The sequence below is a fragment of the Pteronotus mesoamericanus genome, unplaced genomic scaffold (genome assembly GCF_021234165.1).
Source record: "Pteronotus mesoamericanus isolate MK-2021 breed Mesoamerican mustached bat unplaced genomic scaffold, CSHL_Meso_final contig_2, whole genome shotgun sequence".
In the NCBI taxonomy this organism is placed as follows: Eukaryota; Metazoa; Chordata; class Mammalia; order Chiroptera; family Mormoopidae; genus Pteronotus; species Pteronotus mesoamericanus.
The window spans coordinates 12,839,833-12,854,697 of NW_026555084.1; the positions used below are offsets into that span (position 1 = coordinate 12,839,833).

Below are 14,865 nucleotides of genomic sequence, written 5' to 3' on the forward strand. Positions count from 1 at the left end.
GGGCTTGGGAGTAAGGAGCCCTGAGTTCTAGTCCTAGTTTTACTGCTAACTTTTCCATCTCTTCCATAGGACTTTGGGCAGGTAATATTTCAGTCCTTTGCTAGCTGGAAATATCTGATTCTTTATATGAAGATACATCACTGAAGCAACAATGTCAGTGTGAGGAAAAAGAAAAGTGAGAGAATATTTCCAAGTTAGCGGCAGAAATACCCAAAATCAATCATAGTATATACAAAGTATGGAATACTCTCTCACAGGAGACAGGGAAATACATAAATTCAGCTCTGACCAGATTTTCAGATGATCTTTAAGGCACAAACCAACAAAACACGCAGCAGGGCAATTGCAAGATCCAATTTGACCCGACAGGACGGCCACAGCAGGAATCAGGGCTGCTGACGCGCAAAGCCCAAGAGCCCTCTGGGCAACAGTATGTGGAAAATTAATATGTTCTCTCAGCCTCCCCCAGTGCCCCAGACACCAAGGCTGTGCTCACAGCCGTTTGGAGTGGGCTAGCAGGGAAATCTGATCTCCAGGGGTACGAAGGCAGCATGGATGGCAGGGGAGATCAGAAACATACTTGGGGTATTTGTTCTTGGATCTCTCCTATCACATGCAGCCCCCGTGGCCCCTCACACATCCTAATTTAACTGTCAATGGAGGATTAAGTGACTTTGGGTTGGGGCTGCCAAGAAGCTCTGGGCGGACTAGAAGTCAGGTTTTTCAGTCTGTGGTACAAGAATTCTTGTCCCACTATTCTCTCCTTCTGCCTTCTGGAGTGGTAGGTGATCTTGTCTCCCTCCCCACCAAAGCTTTGATGGGATAATTCTGGAGGTCAGAGTCACAGAGATGGAAGGGCTTATGCAACACATCTTGTCAGCGCTCCTTTCTTACAGGTAGGGAAACTGAGGCTCACAGTATGGCAGTAAAATGTCCCATGTCACATGGTTTGTGGATGGCAGAGCCAGGAGTAAAACCTTTGTCTCCTCATTGCCCACCTGGTTTCCACTGCAGTCAGCTTCTTCCCTCATTTTAAGTTTATCTTACTCACTATGGGATCTTTCTGAGCCACATGTTTTTCTCCCGACAATGGTGATTGTAGCACTCACTGCACAATGTTGTCATGGAGATTATATGAAACAGAGGTAAAATGCATAACCCAGTGTCTGGCACATTGTAGGTGTTATATAAGTGGTGCAATTACTATACATAATTATGCCCTTTCTTCAGATTTTACTTTACAGTAAGAATGCCCCAAACATGGCTGGCTTGGTACCAGTTTCCCTTCTTACATATATGGCAGACATTGATATCAGTCAAGGAATTATTTTACACTGAGCCCAGATGTAACCTCAGAATTTCTCTCAGCATATAACTCCAGGCAACCTCTACTGATCAATGAGCACATGAAGAACAGCCTATTTGCCACCATGCGGTAGGCTTGGTTAGAGCACAGAACTTGTAGAATATGAAATGCCTTGGTTATAGATTCATAACTTTTACTGTGGACAAGAGATAGTACTGTGTTGATAGACATAGTTATTAACAAAGAACTTGGAAGTCTTAAGTCCCAGCTGTGCCCCTAAATTAGCAAGAGAATGTTCATTTTCTTTTCTGGGCTTTGAATTCCCCAACTATGAAAGGGGAGATATAGGCTAGGCTTTTCCATGGGTCTGTCGGTAACCTGAATGATCTTTATAGAAACATGTATCAGTTAATTATACTCCCCTACTAGGACAGTGTAGTTCAGTAGCAAGGATGATATTCAGTGGCAGGGATGATATTCAGTGGCAAGAGTAAATGAAGAAACTCAGATTTTGTACTCTTTGATATTTGCATCATGATTTGCCCGAATCTCAATTTCTTATCCACAAAGTGGACATTGCAGTTCCTGTTCTGCCCTAGGTCATGGGTGAAACATGAATGAGACTGTGGGTGTGGAATGCTTTCGGGACTGTGACATGCTAATGTACTGAGGGTGCGAGCATGGGTATAAAATGGGTAAGTGAGCTGGATGGTTCCCCTGCTGCATCAACAGGACCTGGGACTTGGGGCTGGCTACAGGGACAAATATGAAGCATCTGCTTCACACTTTGGTTGCAGGCTAAAAAGGTCAGAGAATGGTCATTGGATTACAAGTGGTTCTACTAATTGGTCGGGTAAGCCTATGCAAGGCATGTCTTTCTCTAAAATGACAGACTTTAACCAAGTGACTTCTCAGTTACCTTCGGACTCCAATATGTTTAAAATGGAAATGGATAGTTTTAGCTTTGGAGCATGGATTAGCCATGATTGAGACTTTGGTCCCTTTCCTGCCTGGCATCCAGGACACAGAGCACCTGATCAAGAAACTGAGCACATCTTCCTGTTGGTTCATTCAGGGCCTGGGGTTTGCTCCATGAAGTTGCACTGAGAACCTGGTGGGTCTGCAAAGAATCTGCACCCTCTCACCTGAGGCAGTGCAGAGGCTTGCTGTCTATTCTCCTTTTGCTACTTATAAATGTGTGACCTTGGGCTATTAGTCATCTGTAAAATGGGGACAACAAATCCCTAACTCAGCTCTAATGAGAGGATTAAATGAGGTAATGCACACAGGGTATGCTTAGCCCAGGAATGGATTTATAGTAAGTGCTAAATAAGTAGTAGCAATTTCTTGTTTGTTTGATCAATGTATTGTAGCTCCAAATGTTGTTTGTTCAAACCCCAAGATGAACAAGTCCAAAGTCCAGGTAACTGCAGAATTTTCTGCTTTGGGGCATGTATTTAAGTTGTTCCTTTTGCCTAAAATGTTATTAGTCTACCCAGGTCTGACCTGGCTTTATCATGTTTAGAAATGTTACAGGTCTATTATTTGTGGTTTACAGACTCTATCCAGTTGCCCTCACTGCCTATAATCTCATGCTCTTTAGCAAGACGGATATTTTAATACAGTGGTGACCCCCTTTTGTGAAAGTGCCTTTGAATGAGGCATGTACCTTGAAGATGGATCCCAAATGCCTGCACCTCCTTGAAGTCCTAATGGTAAATGGAACCTCCATCCACTGATCTTTGTTTCCCTGGTATTTAGGATTTCTCATCTCTTTTAATCTCACAATGATGCTTTGAAACAAACATTACTCTCCTCGTTTTACAGAGGGCGAATTGGTGTCAAAGAGACTTAAGAGCCACAGAAGGGAAAAGGATGGAGCCAGGCTCTAGGCCTAGGTCTGGCTTACTCTGTGTCTTAAGTGCCTTAGCTCTCTGCTCCTCTGCCTTTGTTTGCTGCCTCCAGGCACATGACATCTCTACTGCCTCCACTTCCATGTCACATTTTCTCTCTTTCCTGGCAGTTTTTAATAGACCACCCAATCCAGTAATTGTTTCTCATATACCATTGTCTGTTTATCAAGTCTCCAAGGAAGGGACACAAAGGGCATCAGGTCGGGATCTTGTCCTTAAGCTATTCCTACTCAATTACTAACAGGACTGTAAGGTCCTTGTGGGAGCAGGGAGGGACTTGTATGTAATATCCTCTGCAGCCCCCAGAGAACGTGGCCCAGACTGGCAGAGACAAAGGGTCTGACTCAGTGCAAAAGCTTTGAAGTTTCCACAAATAAAGAAATGTAGATTTCTCAGAGATCTATAGAAAGCTGAGAAATGTTCTGAGTTTCCCTGACCCACATTCAGTTAAGCAGTTGCCCAGTCTGCCAGTAATCTGCTTGCTAATGAGAAGGATATTTTAATGACAATAGTGGTTTCCTTTTGTGAAAGTGCCTTGGGACAAAGGGTGTCCCTACCCTGAAGAACTCCTTAGTGGATCCTGCTTCCAGTGTCCCATATGCAATTTCAGTCTGCTTCGCTAGGTCCTCCGCGCTCTCAATGGGCGACACCATCCTCTCCACCGTCAAGAAGGCAGCCAGGTTGGCTGTGTATGAGGAGATGATGATCAATGTGAAGAACCACCAGACGCCGCCAACGATGCGGCCGGACAGGGACCTGAAGGCCAAAGGGAAGAGGTGTCAGAAGCACAGACATCAATTATGAAGGCCATGGGGAGGGGCTGAGGGCCAGCCTGAACCCCGTCAGCAGAGCTGTCAAGCACCCTTCTCCTCTGTCAGCAGGATGCGAGAATTCGCACGGCAGCCAGAGCCCCTCTGCATTTGGTTCCTTATCACAGATAAGGGCCTGCGGGGTTGCTGTCCTTCAGGGGTGATAAAGCCCCTCGGGTACATGTTCACACTCACTTTCACACATACATATATAACAAGACACATGCCAGCAAAGACACAGATATGCCAACACTTGCTCCCAAAAATCACAAGCACATATAAAAACCTTTGGTTAAATGCAGTTACATATACAAGATGTATGTGTGCATGCATGTACACATGCATTTACAGACACAATGCACACATTTGATTATGTCTAGAAATGTTTTCAGACCGTCTTCTCATTATTGTCCTTCTGGTTGGCAGAGGCTGCCCAAATGATGGACTAGAAGAAGGGAAGGGAGAACATACTGAAAATAAGCGAGAACAGCAGTACTCTAGCCACTTTGGCGAATGTCATCGTTGAGTGGAAGCTCATATCTCTCCCCCACCCCCCCATCACAGAGAAAGAGAATTTGGCTGAAATAAAAGACAAAGGGTATTTTGTTCTGGATCAAATGGCAAATATGATAATTGCACACAAGGTGAGAAATTTATCCTTAATGTTCTTAGAATCCTTTTCTCCTCTCAAGTCTAAAACCAATAAAGAGAAACATGACCAGTTGAGTTCCACTGTGGTCTTTTGGATTTGGCTAGGATATTTCCAAGTCCAGAGCTTCCAAACAATATTACAAAGTGATTTAGATGTTATATGGGGTGATTTTATGTGGCGGACAGACAGGACATCAAATTATATTGAGTCATAAAATGATAAAGTTATTTGCATTCCACTTCTCTTTCTATGCCACTCAGTTTATTAAGGAAGTGTAATCCTGGAACAACTGTACCTTTAAGCCCTTTCTAACATGTGCTCTGAGCCTTAAGCTTAGAGCCTTCAATAGGTGACAGTGCTTAACTGGAACCTAATACTAAACCAGAAAAATCACCAGTCCAACCCATGAGTTTTACAGATAAAGAAACTTAAGAGTCCCAAATCACACTGACCCTGGACTGATACCCAGGCTGCAGGCTTGCTTGTTCCACGCTGTTTTCAAAGCCCTGGTTGACCTTTTCTGTGTTATTCCCTGTCCTGTGAGCTCCAGTTTGTTTCAGTTTCTTGGGTACTTCCTTTTCAGTGTAGGCAGACAGTGCTCACTCAAAGAAATCCAACAAGTCCTTGTTTTTGCTTGCTATGTGGAAAAGAAGGCTTGTAGATGCTTTGCATGAAGACTGAAATAAGAGGAGACTTAATTGAGGGATGAGACCAGGAGGGTGAAGCAAACCTGTGCCCTATGAAGAACAAACAGCTCAGAAAGAGGGGACATTTGGCAAGAAGACAAGACTTGAAGAGAGATGTGTTCACTGACATATTGAGGTGAAGGTTGTAGTATGTGACCTGATTTAGGTTCATTTGGTAGAAGTTCCAGAAAACAAACACTAACTAAATACGAGGAAGGTATTTTTGATAGGCAGGTTAGGACAACAATGGCTAATGTGAGGATGAGAGCGAGTTCTTCCATTTCTGAAGATATTCAAGTGGTGGACCATCTGAACAGCTTGTACTTGGTTCCTACTCTTGGTCCCCCAGGGTACCACTGCTGGAGACACAAATTAATCAAGACAGAAGGAATCAAGCATCAGGTGGAGCCAGAGACCAACTTTGAAACCAAAGTTAGCTTCCTTTGGGCAGTCAAGCAAAATGAGATACATAGAGGCAAAACTACTGCAAAATCATGCCAGTCTTGGCCTATCCATTCTTGTGCTCTTTCACCTTACCATGTGACAAATACAAGTGTCCAGGCCTGGGTGAAGCTGCTGTTCCTTTCCCGCTTCTGGATGACATAGTGGCGTCCGAACTGGGCTTCTTGCCTCCATTTAGGCCCCTCACCTCTCATTCCTCTGCCTAACCAGTTCTTCATAAGGCTGCCTGAGTGATCTCTTCAAAAACATTAATTGTATCTGTTGCTTCTTTGCTTAAAACCCATCCAAGCCCTCTGCTTACATGTGGAATAAAATTCAAACTCCTTGGTGACTCAAAGGCCCTGTGTGGTCTGGCCCCTGGCTTGCTTTCCACTGCCATCCCATAATGTGCTTTCTGTACTCAGGTCACATAGGACTTTGTTCCGTCCTTCATACCCAAAAGGCTCTCATCCTCACCATATGCTGCTCCCCCCGCACCCCCCTCAATTCCCTGCCCTATTCATTGGTGAGACCTCACCCCAGTCATTACCGTCTCAGCATTCAAATGTTAAGACTCTCAGAGCCCCATGCAGCTCGCATCACAGTTGAAATCTGACATCTGTTTGTGATTGTTTGACTGTCTCGTTATTCCCCCAGACCATAAGCTCCATGAGAGTAACAGAACCTTTTGGTTCTTTTGTGCAGTTTGTGTCCCCAGCACAGAGTGCCCGGTAGGCCTCAAACACGAGTGAATGCATGAATGCTGAAGCCACTTTCAAAACCTGGCAGCTCTATTCACTTTGGATTCTAGAGACTAGGAATAATAGTTTCCTGGGCCAGGGGAATCCAAACCTCCTTACGGCCCAGGATGCCTGGAGCCATGGCCTCCAGCCAAGTGTTCAGGATGGCTACCTCCTCTTCTAACATTGTTGAACCGAGGGACCCAGCTGAGGTATTCCAATTTGGGAATCACATATTGAAGCTCAAAGGCCTCCCAAGAAAGTTCCAGGCCTATGGTTCCTTCTTTCCTGTTCTTCTTTAATTAATATTCATCTGCAGGTGGTAAGAATACATACCCTATAGGTATCCCCACATCACTATCTACTTAATGAAGACCAGAGACCAGAGACTCTTTTGCTTAATAGTCAGCAAGTATCATCCACGGAATAACCGGAGGGCTGGGGGAAAGAAGCCCTTCCAAACGGGACATGATTTCAGTGCTGCATTTGCATCTGATCCACGGGGTGGGAACTTGAGTGTGAGGCAGCCCCCTGCCCTCAGGTCAGACCCGGTACAGGCAAAGCAGGGCCTCCATCCCAGAACTCTGCATTCTCCCAGCTCCATTCCAGAGGCAGGGGCCGGAGTTATTTGAGGTCGATTCTGGGAATGAGAGCCTTTGCTTTTTCACTAACCAGCCCCGTAACCTTGGCCAGTTGCTCGCCCAGCTGGGTCTCAGTCTACTTCCTGGCAAGAAATCAAAACTTTCAGGACTAGGACTCTTATTTTCTTCCTTTAACTGATATAAGCTATTGGAATTAAGATGGAAGAGGGGAAAGCACTCTAAAAAGTGCTATTGAAATATAAGACGTTATTTTTTATCATGATTATTCTCCCAGGGAGCCACAGGGCAAAGCAGTACTTTTCTTGGTAGGAAAGGGAAAGCTGTGATCTGAATGCCTTGGAGGTCTGCCTAGTCACCTGAATTATATTCATCTTGCAACTTGGCACAGCTGTTCCTCAAACTCCCTAGGTAATTGAAGAATCCCTCATGTTTGTCCAGAATTGGCCACAACTTAGATGGCTGTTGGGCCCATTACTTGAATTTCATGTATAACCTCGTGGATGGGAAAGGGTTGAATATCTGCATCTTGCAGATGAAAGAATAGCAACGAAGAGTTGTCAAGTGACTTTCTCAGGGTCACTCGGTGAGGCAGTGGCAGAGCTGGGAGTAGGAAACTGGACTTCCTGTTTCCTGTTCAGCACTCTATCCACTCCAGAACATTCCCTTCCTCACCAAATTCTGATTCATTTATACATGGGCATGGACTTCCTCAACTCATGATGCCTCTGTGATGTTGGATCCTGGTCGATGTGCACATTTTGTCAGTGGAATCTCTAGGATCTGGAAAGCAGTCTTGCCACAGAATTGGAAACCTGTGCATATTTGTTTTCTATCACTGCATAACAAATCACCACAAACTTAGTGGCATTTAACAATACTCATTTATTATCTCATAGTTCTGTAGGTCAGAGGTCTGGGTTAGTGTGTCTAGATTCTCTGCTCAGGGTCTCACCAGGCTGAAATCAAACTGATGGCTTGGACTTCTCTTTCTGGCTCACTGGCTGTTTGCAGAATTCATCACCTTGTGCCTGTGGGACTGAGGTCACATTTTCTCCGCTGGCTGTCAGCCAGCAGCTGCTCTCAGCTGCTAGGGGTTGCTTGCATTCCTCATTATGTGACCCCTCCGTCTTCAGGTCAGCAAGTGTGGCGAATCCCCCTCGTCCTTTGAATCTCTCTGACTTCCAGTAGCTGGAGAAAACTCTGCTTTTAAAGGCCTCCTTTCAGTGGGTCAGGGCCACCTTGGTAACCTCTGTTAATCTTAAAGTCAGCTGACTTGGGAGTTTACATCTGTAAAATCTTTTCACAGTGGTACCTAGCTTAGTATTTAAATAACCAAGAATCTTTAGATCCTGTGTACCATACTATATATTCACTCACTTTACAAGCATTTCTTGTATTATAGGCAATGTTGGGCATTTGCGAGATGAAAGTGAATATACCATAGTCTCTCTTGTGGAGAAGATGGGAAGTGTAGCCTAGTGATTAAAACATAGGCTTTGGGGGTCAAATACATTGATTCTTTGTAAAGTGCTTAGTGCAGTGTTTGGTGCAAAGCAGGTAGTTGGTAAAGCGATCATCACTATCTTATACAAATATCATTAATGGTAATTATAGTACTATCTTAATTATGTGACAAGTAAGAAAGCAGCATTAAGAGAACACAGAAGGGCTTACTAATTACCCTGCGGGCAGAGAGCAGGGGAAGTTCCCAGAGAAGGAGACACTTGTGCTAGATTTTGAAGTATGAGGAGCAGATCGCCAAACAGAACAGGTGCGGAGGTGGGAGAAGGCGCAATAGATAGAGGTAAAAAGGAGGAAGTGAGTGGGATATGATCTTCTGTGTATACTTCCCAACCTTTGCCAGCAGAGCACTGAGCACCCAGGCCCTTCTGTTTTCCTATTACACCATGATCATTCTATTACAGCTTTAACCACGCTGCTGTGATGAGTTAAGATGTAACTATGATTATTGCTTTGTGGTACTTATTAACAATGAGGATGATGATGGGTTGAATTAAAGCAAAGCCACAGGAACTGGAAGGGCAAACTGACTGAAGAGATGATGATATCAAAGTGACAGGATTTGGAGATCCACGGGAGCAAGGTCTATGGGAGAGGAAAATGGTCAGATGCCAGTTCATGCATGCCCACTGGGTGAATTGATTCTGACATGGCCTTGGGACTGAGGCACTGGCTGTAAGCTCTCTCTTCTTGCAAATGATGTTTTTTCGTATCGTTAACAAGGGGAAATTTGTTAACTAAGTGTATTTTTATAATAATTTCAGTAACTAAATACATCATTAAATGCATACTTGATGCTAATAGAAGATATTAAGCATATGATTGGACCATTCTCTGGGTTCTGACAATTAGGCATTTCCTGTCCTGAGCATGGATGAGGAATCACTCCAGGTCTTTAAATGTGTGTTTCTAATCTGGCAGTTTGAATCTGTTGCTGTAGAGCAGAGGTCAGCAAACTTTTTCTGCAAAAGGCCAGGCAATAAATCTTTCAGGCTTCGTGGGCCTTACAGTCTCTGTTGTACTACTCGTCTCTGCTGTGGTGGTGTGAAACCAGCCACAGGCAATGCATGAACACATGCATGCAGTGGTGTTCCAAGAAAACTTTAATTACAAAAGCCAACAGCAGACTGGCTTTGGCCTGTGGGCCATGGTGTGCTGACTTTTGCCCTCCATCCTGCTGTGAATTGCGGAGACCTCTGATTTAAGCTAACAGGTAACAGTGTTAAGAATTAAAAAAAAAAAAAAAAATCATTTATATAGTTATCAGTGCCTCCACAGAAACACCCAGATAAAATATTGCAGTGATTCACTTTACAATCACTTTTGGGCTCTCCTTAGGGAGGAAGCAGAGGGCATTGGGCCAGAGAATGGGTGCATGGGCCCAATAAAGCAAGACAGAGGGCTGCCTTGTTACTTATTGGATGTGTGGCTTTGGGCCAGTCACTAAATCTCTGTGTGCTTGTTTTTTTACAAAATGGAATACTAGTACTCATTTTAAAGATATTCTTAAGAATTAAAAAATAAAATACATATGAAGCATGTACAATGGCACAAGGCCAGTACAGAGTGAGCGTTTAGGGGTGGAGGCAAGTGGACAGTGCGAGGGGCAGTGGTGTGGCTGGAGGTGGGGGGGGGGCAGGAAAGCAGATATGCGGGGCTGGAGGAGGGAGTGGGAGTCATGAAACAGCAATCGACTTTTGATCCCATCAGCCTCCTCTCCAGGGCATCTCTGACAAGGAGGTGAGTATGGACGTTCTTTCTTTCTTTCTTTTTTTTCAAAACCATGTCCTCTTATCCTCAGGAGGAAGGGGGCAGAAGGGACACCCCCGTATGCCTCCATTCAGCTGAACTCAAGAGGTCAGCTTACTCCCTTTGTCATCTGCTTCGAATGGCTATTTTTAAAAAGTATTGGAAACAGAAGTGTGAGGCAGAAGCTTAGATGGCTCACCTCTCAGTTACTGGGAGAAAAGAAGTCCATTCTGACTAATTACCGAGCTGAGCTATGCTCAGGGAGAGACTCCCCTGACACTGGGCATTGAGGTTCCTGGGTCAGGGTCCACAGCTCTGACCAAACGCAACGACTCCACTGATGAGGCCACTTCATCCAAGATGTTGCATTTGGGTGGCTAATCATCTCATTTGTCACCAGCTGCAAATCACTCAGCACTTCCTGGCAGAACAGGAGTGATTTATTTTAATTGTCCCAGCTACCGGTCACTGTGTTCCGGCACTGCAGCAGGGGAGAGCCCTGGGCTTTCATGGGGAGTCCCAGGGTAGGCAGCTGGGGGCTGGGCAACAAGGCCTAAGGGAATTGCAGTAATTTGTAAGCTCGCATGCTGTTCTAGCATTTGCAGAGCCATGTTTTGAAGAGGGATGGTCTTTTGTTTCCATTTTTTTTCTTCCTATTTTGGTAAGTTATGGGAGTGAAGGTTACAGCACAGTTTGCAAAAGAATGGGTGTAGATCAATTCATTCATTTTAAATAATTTATGAAGTCTTTGATTCACCCTCTGAACCTTGGTTTCCACTCTTGAAAATGGAGATAATGAATCCCATCATCACATGAATGGTAAAAATTCACTGAGTAAGTCATGCACTTTGCACAGACACAGTGGAGCTCAAGATGGCACCTGTGGTGGTGATGATAATTTCTTTTAAAAACACTCTTCTTAACTTCCATTTCCTCCTGCCTTGCAGGTTCATCCCTCTTAGTCTCCTTTGCTGGTTTTCTCTTTGCGCTTAACCTCAAGCTCTTAGGCCCTGAGCTCAGGCCTCAGCCCTCTTCCCATCCCCGTCTGGAGCCTTGTCCTAGATAATTAGCTCCAGTCCCACAACCCTTATATGTGGTGCTGGTAACTCCCAAATTTAGACCTCCAGTCTCTCTCCTGAACTACAAACGCATGAATTTGACTGCCTACTTGAAACCTCAACTGTGAAATATCCAAAGCAAAATTCTTAATCTCCCACCAAAAAGCCCATATAAATACAACGTAACTTCTTCTTCACCTTTCACATCTCAGGAAATGGCACTGCTGTGCATGCTGTCCATGCTGCTGTGCAAAAAACAAAACAAAACAAACACACACCCACCTGGGAAGCATTTCTGCCTTGTCCCTTATCCTCACCTTACCCTCCCCTTACCCTCACTGTCAAATCCAGTCATCTCCATGGTCCCAGATAATGCTGCTGTAGATACTAGATATCAATATCTCATTTCCCTGCCTCTTCTTTTTTCCTTGTACAACCCATGTCCACACTATAGGCAGAGGGATCTTTTAAAACTGTGAAAGGGTCGTGTTGCTCTCCAGCCCACTTAAAATCTGTCACACTTAGAAAATAAATCCAAATGCCCTACCAAGGTCAACCTGATCTGGCCCACCTCTCACCTCTTCTTGTCCTGTATTTCCTGCTCTGCTGGTGCTCCAGCCTCGTTAGCCTTCTTGCACTTCCTAGAACATGCCAAAGTCTTTTCAACCTCAGGACACTCGTCCCCTCTGCCTGGAACTCACCTCCCTGAAATTGTCTCAAGCTTTCCTCCATCTGCCCTTCAGGTCTATGTTCAAACGTCACTTACATACACCTCTCTGAGTATTGTTTTTTGCCATCTATATCTCGCTCATCTTATCTTGTTTCCTTTTCTTCATAGCACTTATCAAGGTCTAAAGTGATCTTTATGTAATTATATATTTATTGATTGATTGGTTTGTTCATTTGTTACCTGTCTCCCTCCACTAAAATGTAAGTTCATTGAGGGCAGGGATCTTATCTGTGTCATTCACTGCTATATCCCTGGCACCTGGCATAGTGCATGACAGACAGTAGGTGCTCAATAAACATATACTGAATAAGTGAATGATTATACAATGTTATTGAGGACTGACTAACACACACACACACACACACACACACACACACACACACACACACCCCCCCCCACACCCTCCCCCAAGTGTGGCGGTAAATACAGAAGTTTCTTCTCAAGGAAAGTAATTGCGTACAGAAGTATCCACACAGAAGTGACAGTGGTATCTAGGCTTAGGTGACCAGCATGGGGAATCAGTGCTAAGGGACTGCAGAGGTGGGAAAAGCCATGTCCAAATGGGAGAAGTCTGGGAAGGCAGTCTGGAAGAGGAGGCATTTAACTGGAATGTGCAGAGCAGGCAGGCTTCGAGCATTCTGGGATAGAAAGAAAGGCATTTCCTGCAGCAGGAATAGCCCGTGCACTGATGTGGAAGTGGGACAAGAAAGTGAACAAACAAGAATTTCGCTTTGCCCGAAGTATATTGGCCACCCAGCAGCCACTGTGAGAGCCTGCTTAGACTGGATACTGAGGAAAATACTTGGCATCCATTTTCGTAATCCCCATCACTCTCTTCAGGCCAAGGATATATATTCCTCTTGATAAATGAGGAAACCAAGGTTCAGAGAAATGAAATAATTAAGCTCACAAGGCACATGATGCAACTTGAATGTGAACCCAGATACATTGAATTCCAGTGGTGGGATTTCACTGGTCTGAAAGTAGGTCCAGCTGGGACCAGGGCAGCACCCTCATGTCTCAAGTTTTACCTTCCCAGGTCCCAAGCACCACTCATGCACAGTTCCTAGACACAAAGGAACACTTGGCACCATACCACTGTTAAAATTGGAACTTCCTCCACGTATATTTTTGGGTTTAAGTTCTTAGAAGTCACTCTCTTTTTATAGCCAGCTGCCTACTGGCTAGCCCATAATACCAACACATATGGTTTCCTTGTATCCAGGACCCTCCCTAGAGCTCCTGCAACTTGCTGATCCACCTGCTGGTTTGAGAAGCGAGATGGGCTCCAAGGGCCTGGGTCCCTGCCTCCTCCGTGGGCCAGGCGAGGGCCTGGGCTGTCATCTGTGGGCCAACATAACTTGCATTGGAAGTTCTTAGAGTTGGCTGCGTGATTAAACATGGGATGTTGTGAGCTTTTAGAAAAGAGACCAGACGCATCAGCAAATGGGAGATAAAATAACCATGCGTGCTTTAATTAATGTTTGGTTAGCACCAGCGCAAGGCACATATTAAAAGCAGCTATTTTACTTAAAATAACCAATTAAAAACCCTCCATTTGCCAGGTACTTTTTCATTCTACCTAGTTCCCTGCACGCTCAACGCCCCCTTCCACATATCTCCAACCAAGCCACGGGGCAGCCCTGGAGGCGGGGGACTCTTTCTCTTCTTTGTCTCCCCTCTCCCCCCACCCAGTCATTTCATCAAAGGGACACTCAGCTCTTTCTGACACTGCTGTCCCTTAAACGTTTATTAACTGTGTGATTTGGGACAAGGTATTTCATATCTCTGAGCCTCAGTTTCATCTCTTTGTGAAATGGGGATAATAACAGGAACGGCCTAAACACCATTGTTGTGAGGATGGGCTGGACTGTGCTTAGCCGAGTACCTGGTGTAGAGAAGTGCCTGGTAGGAGCAGCTATGACTACCCAGGAATGAAAGGTGATGTGGAAAGAAGTTTTCAGTATGTTACGTAAGAAAAAGCACCTTATAAAACTGACTGTACTATATGACCCCATTTGAAAATTTGTTTGGCAGAGATAAATGTCTGGAAGTGTGTAAACCAGGATATTATAGGAGTCATCTAAGTGGCTGGACTATGGGCTTTCTCCTTTTCCATTTACTATTTTTTGATTTTCTAAAAGAGTACCTATAATATTTATAATATTTAGAAAACCTAGAATGTCGTGGTTAAAATTATGGACTGTGGAATCACCCAACCTGAGTTCAAATCCCAGTCTCTTCTCTTACTGGCTGTGCAACTTTGGGAAAGTGGCTTATACTCTCTGATTTTCAGCTCTCTCATCTTTAAAATGGAAGTAATAGCAATACCTCCTGATGTCATCCATCAAGTGTGGTTCTTTCTTCACTAACTTGGTGAGTGGCAAGGAGTCAGGAAGAGGGAGGGCAGGGACTGATTTAGACAGAGAAAATCTCTGTCTAAATAGACAGAGATACAGGAAAATCTCTCTGAAGGGCCGATATGGAAGTTGAGATCTGAAGGTTGAGAATGATCTAGATATGTGAAGAAATCTGGAGAAGGGAACAGGAAAAGCAAACTTTATGAGGCAGGAAGAGGCTTCTTGTGTTCAAGGTCATTGAACACAAGGTTCTAAACTCAGCATAGGGTGAGTTTAGAGATTGAGGCAGAGACTAGAC

General features: G+C 44.5%; 1 protein-coding gene across 2 annotated transcripts in view; it reads right to left on the reverse strand.

Annotated features, from left to right (window-relative positions):
* Positions 1 to 14,865, reverse strand: part of GRIA1 (glutamate ionotropic receptor AMPA type subunit 1) — a 277,064-nt gene that overhangs the window by 39,214 nt on the left and 222,985 nt on the right. For both annotated transcript variants that reach the window (XM_054568140.1, XM_054568142.1), the window contains exon 12: positions 3,777 to 3,975. In XM_054568140.1, coding sequence (XP_054424115.1) covers positions 3,777 to 3,975 — 199 coding nt within the window. The remainder of the gene's footprint in view (positions 1 to 3,776; positions 3,976 to 14,865) is intronic.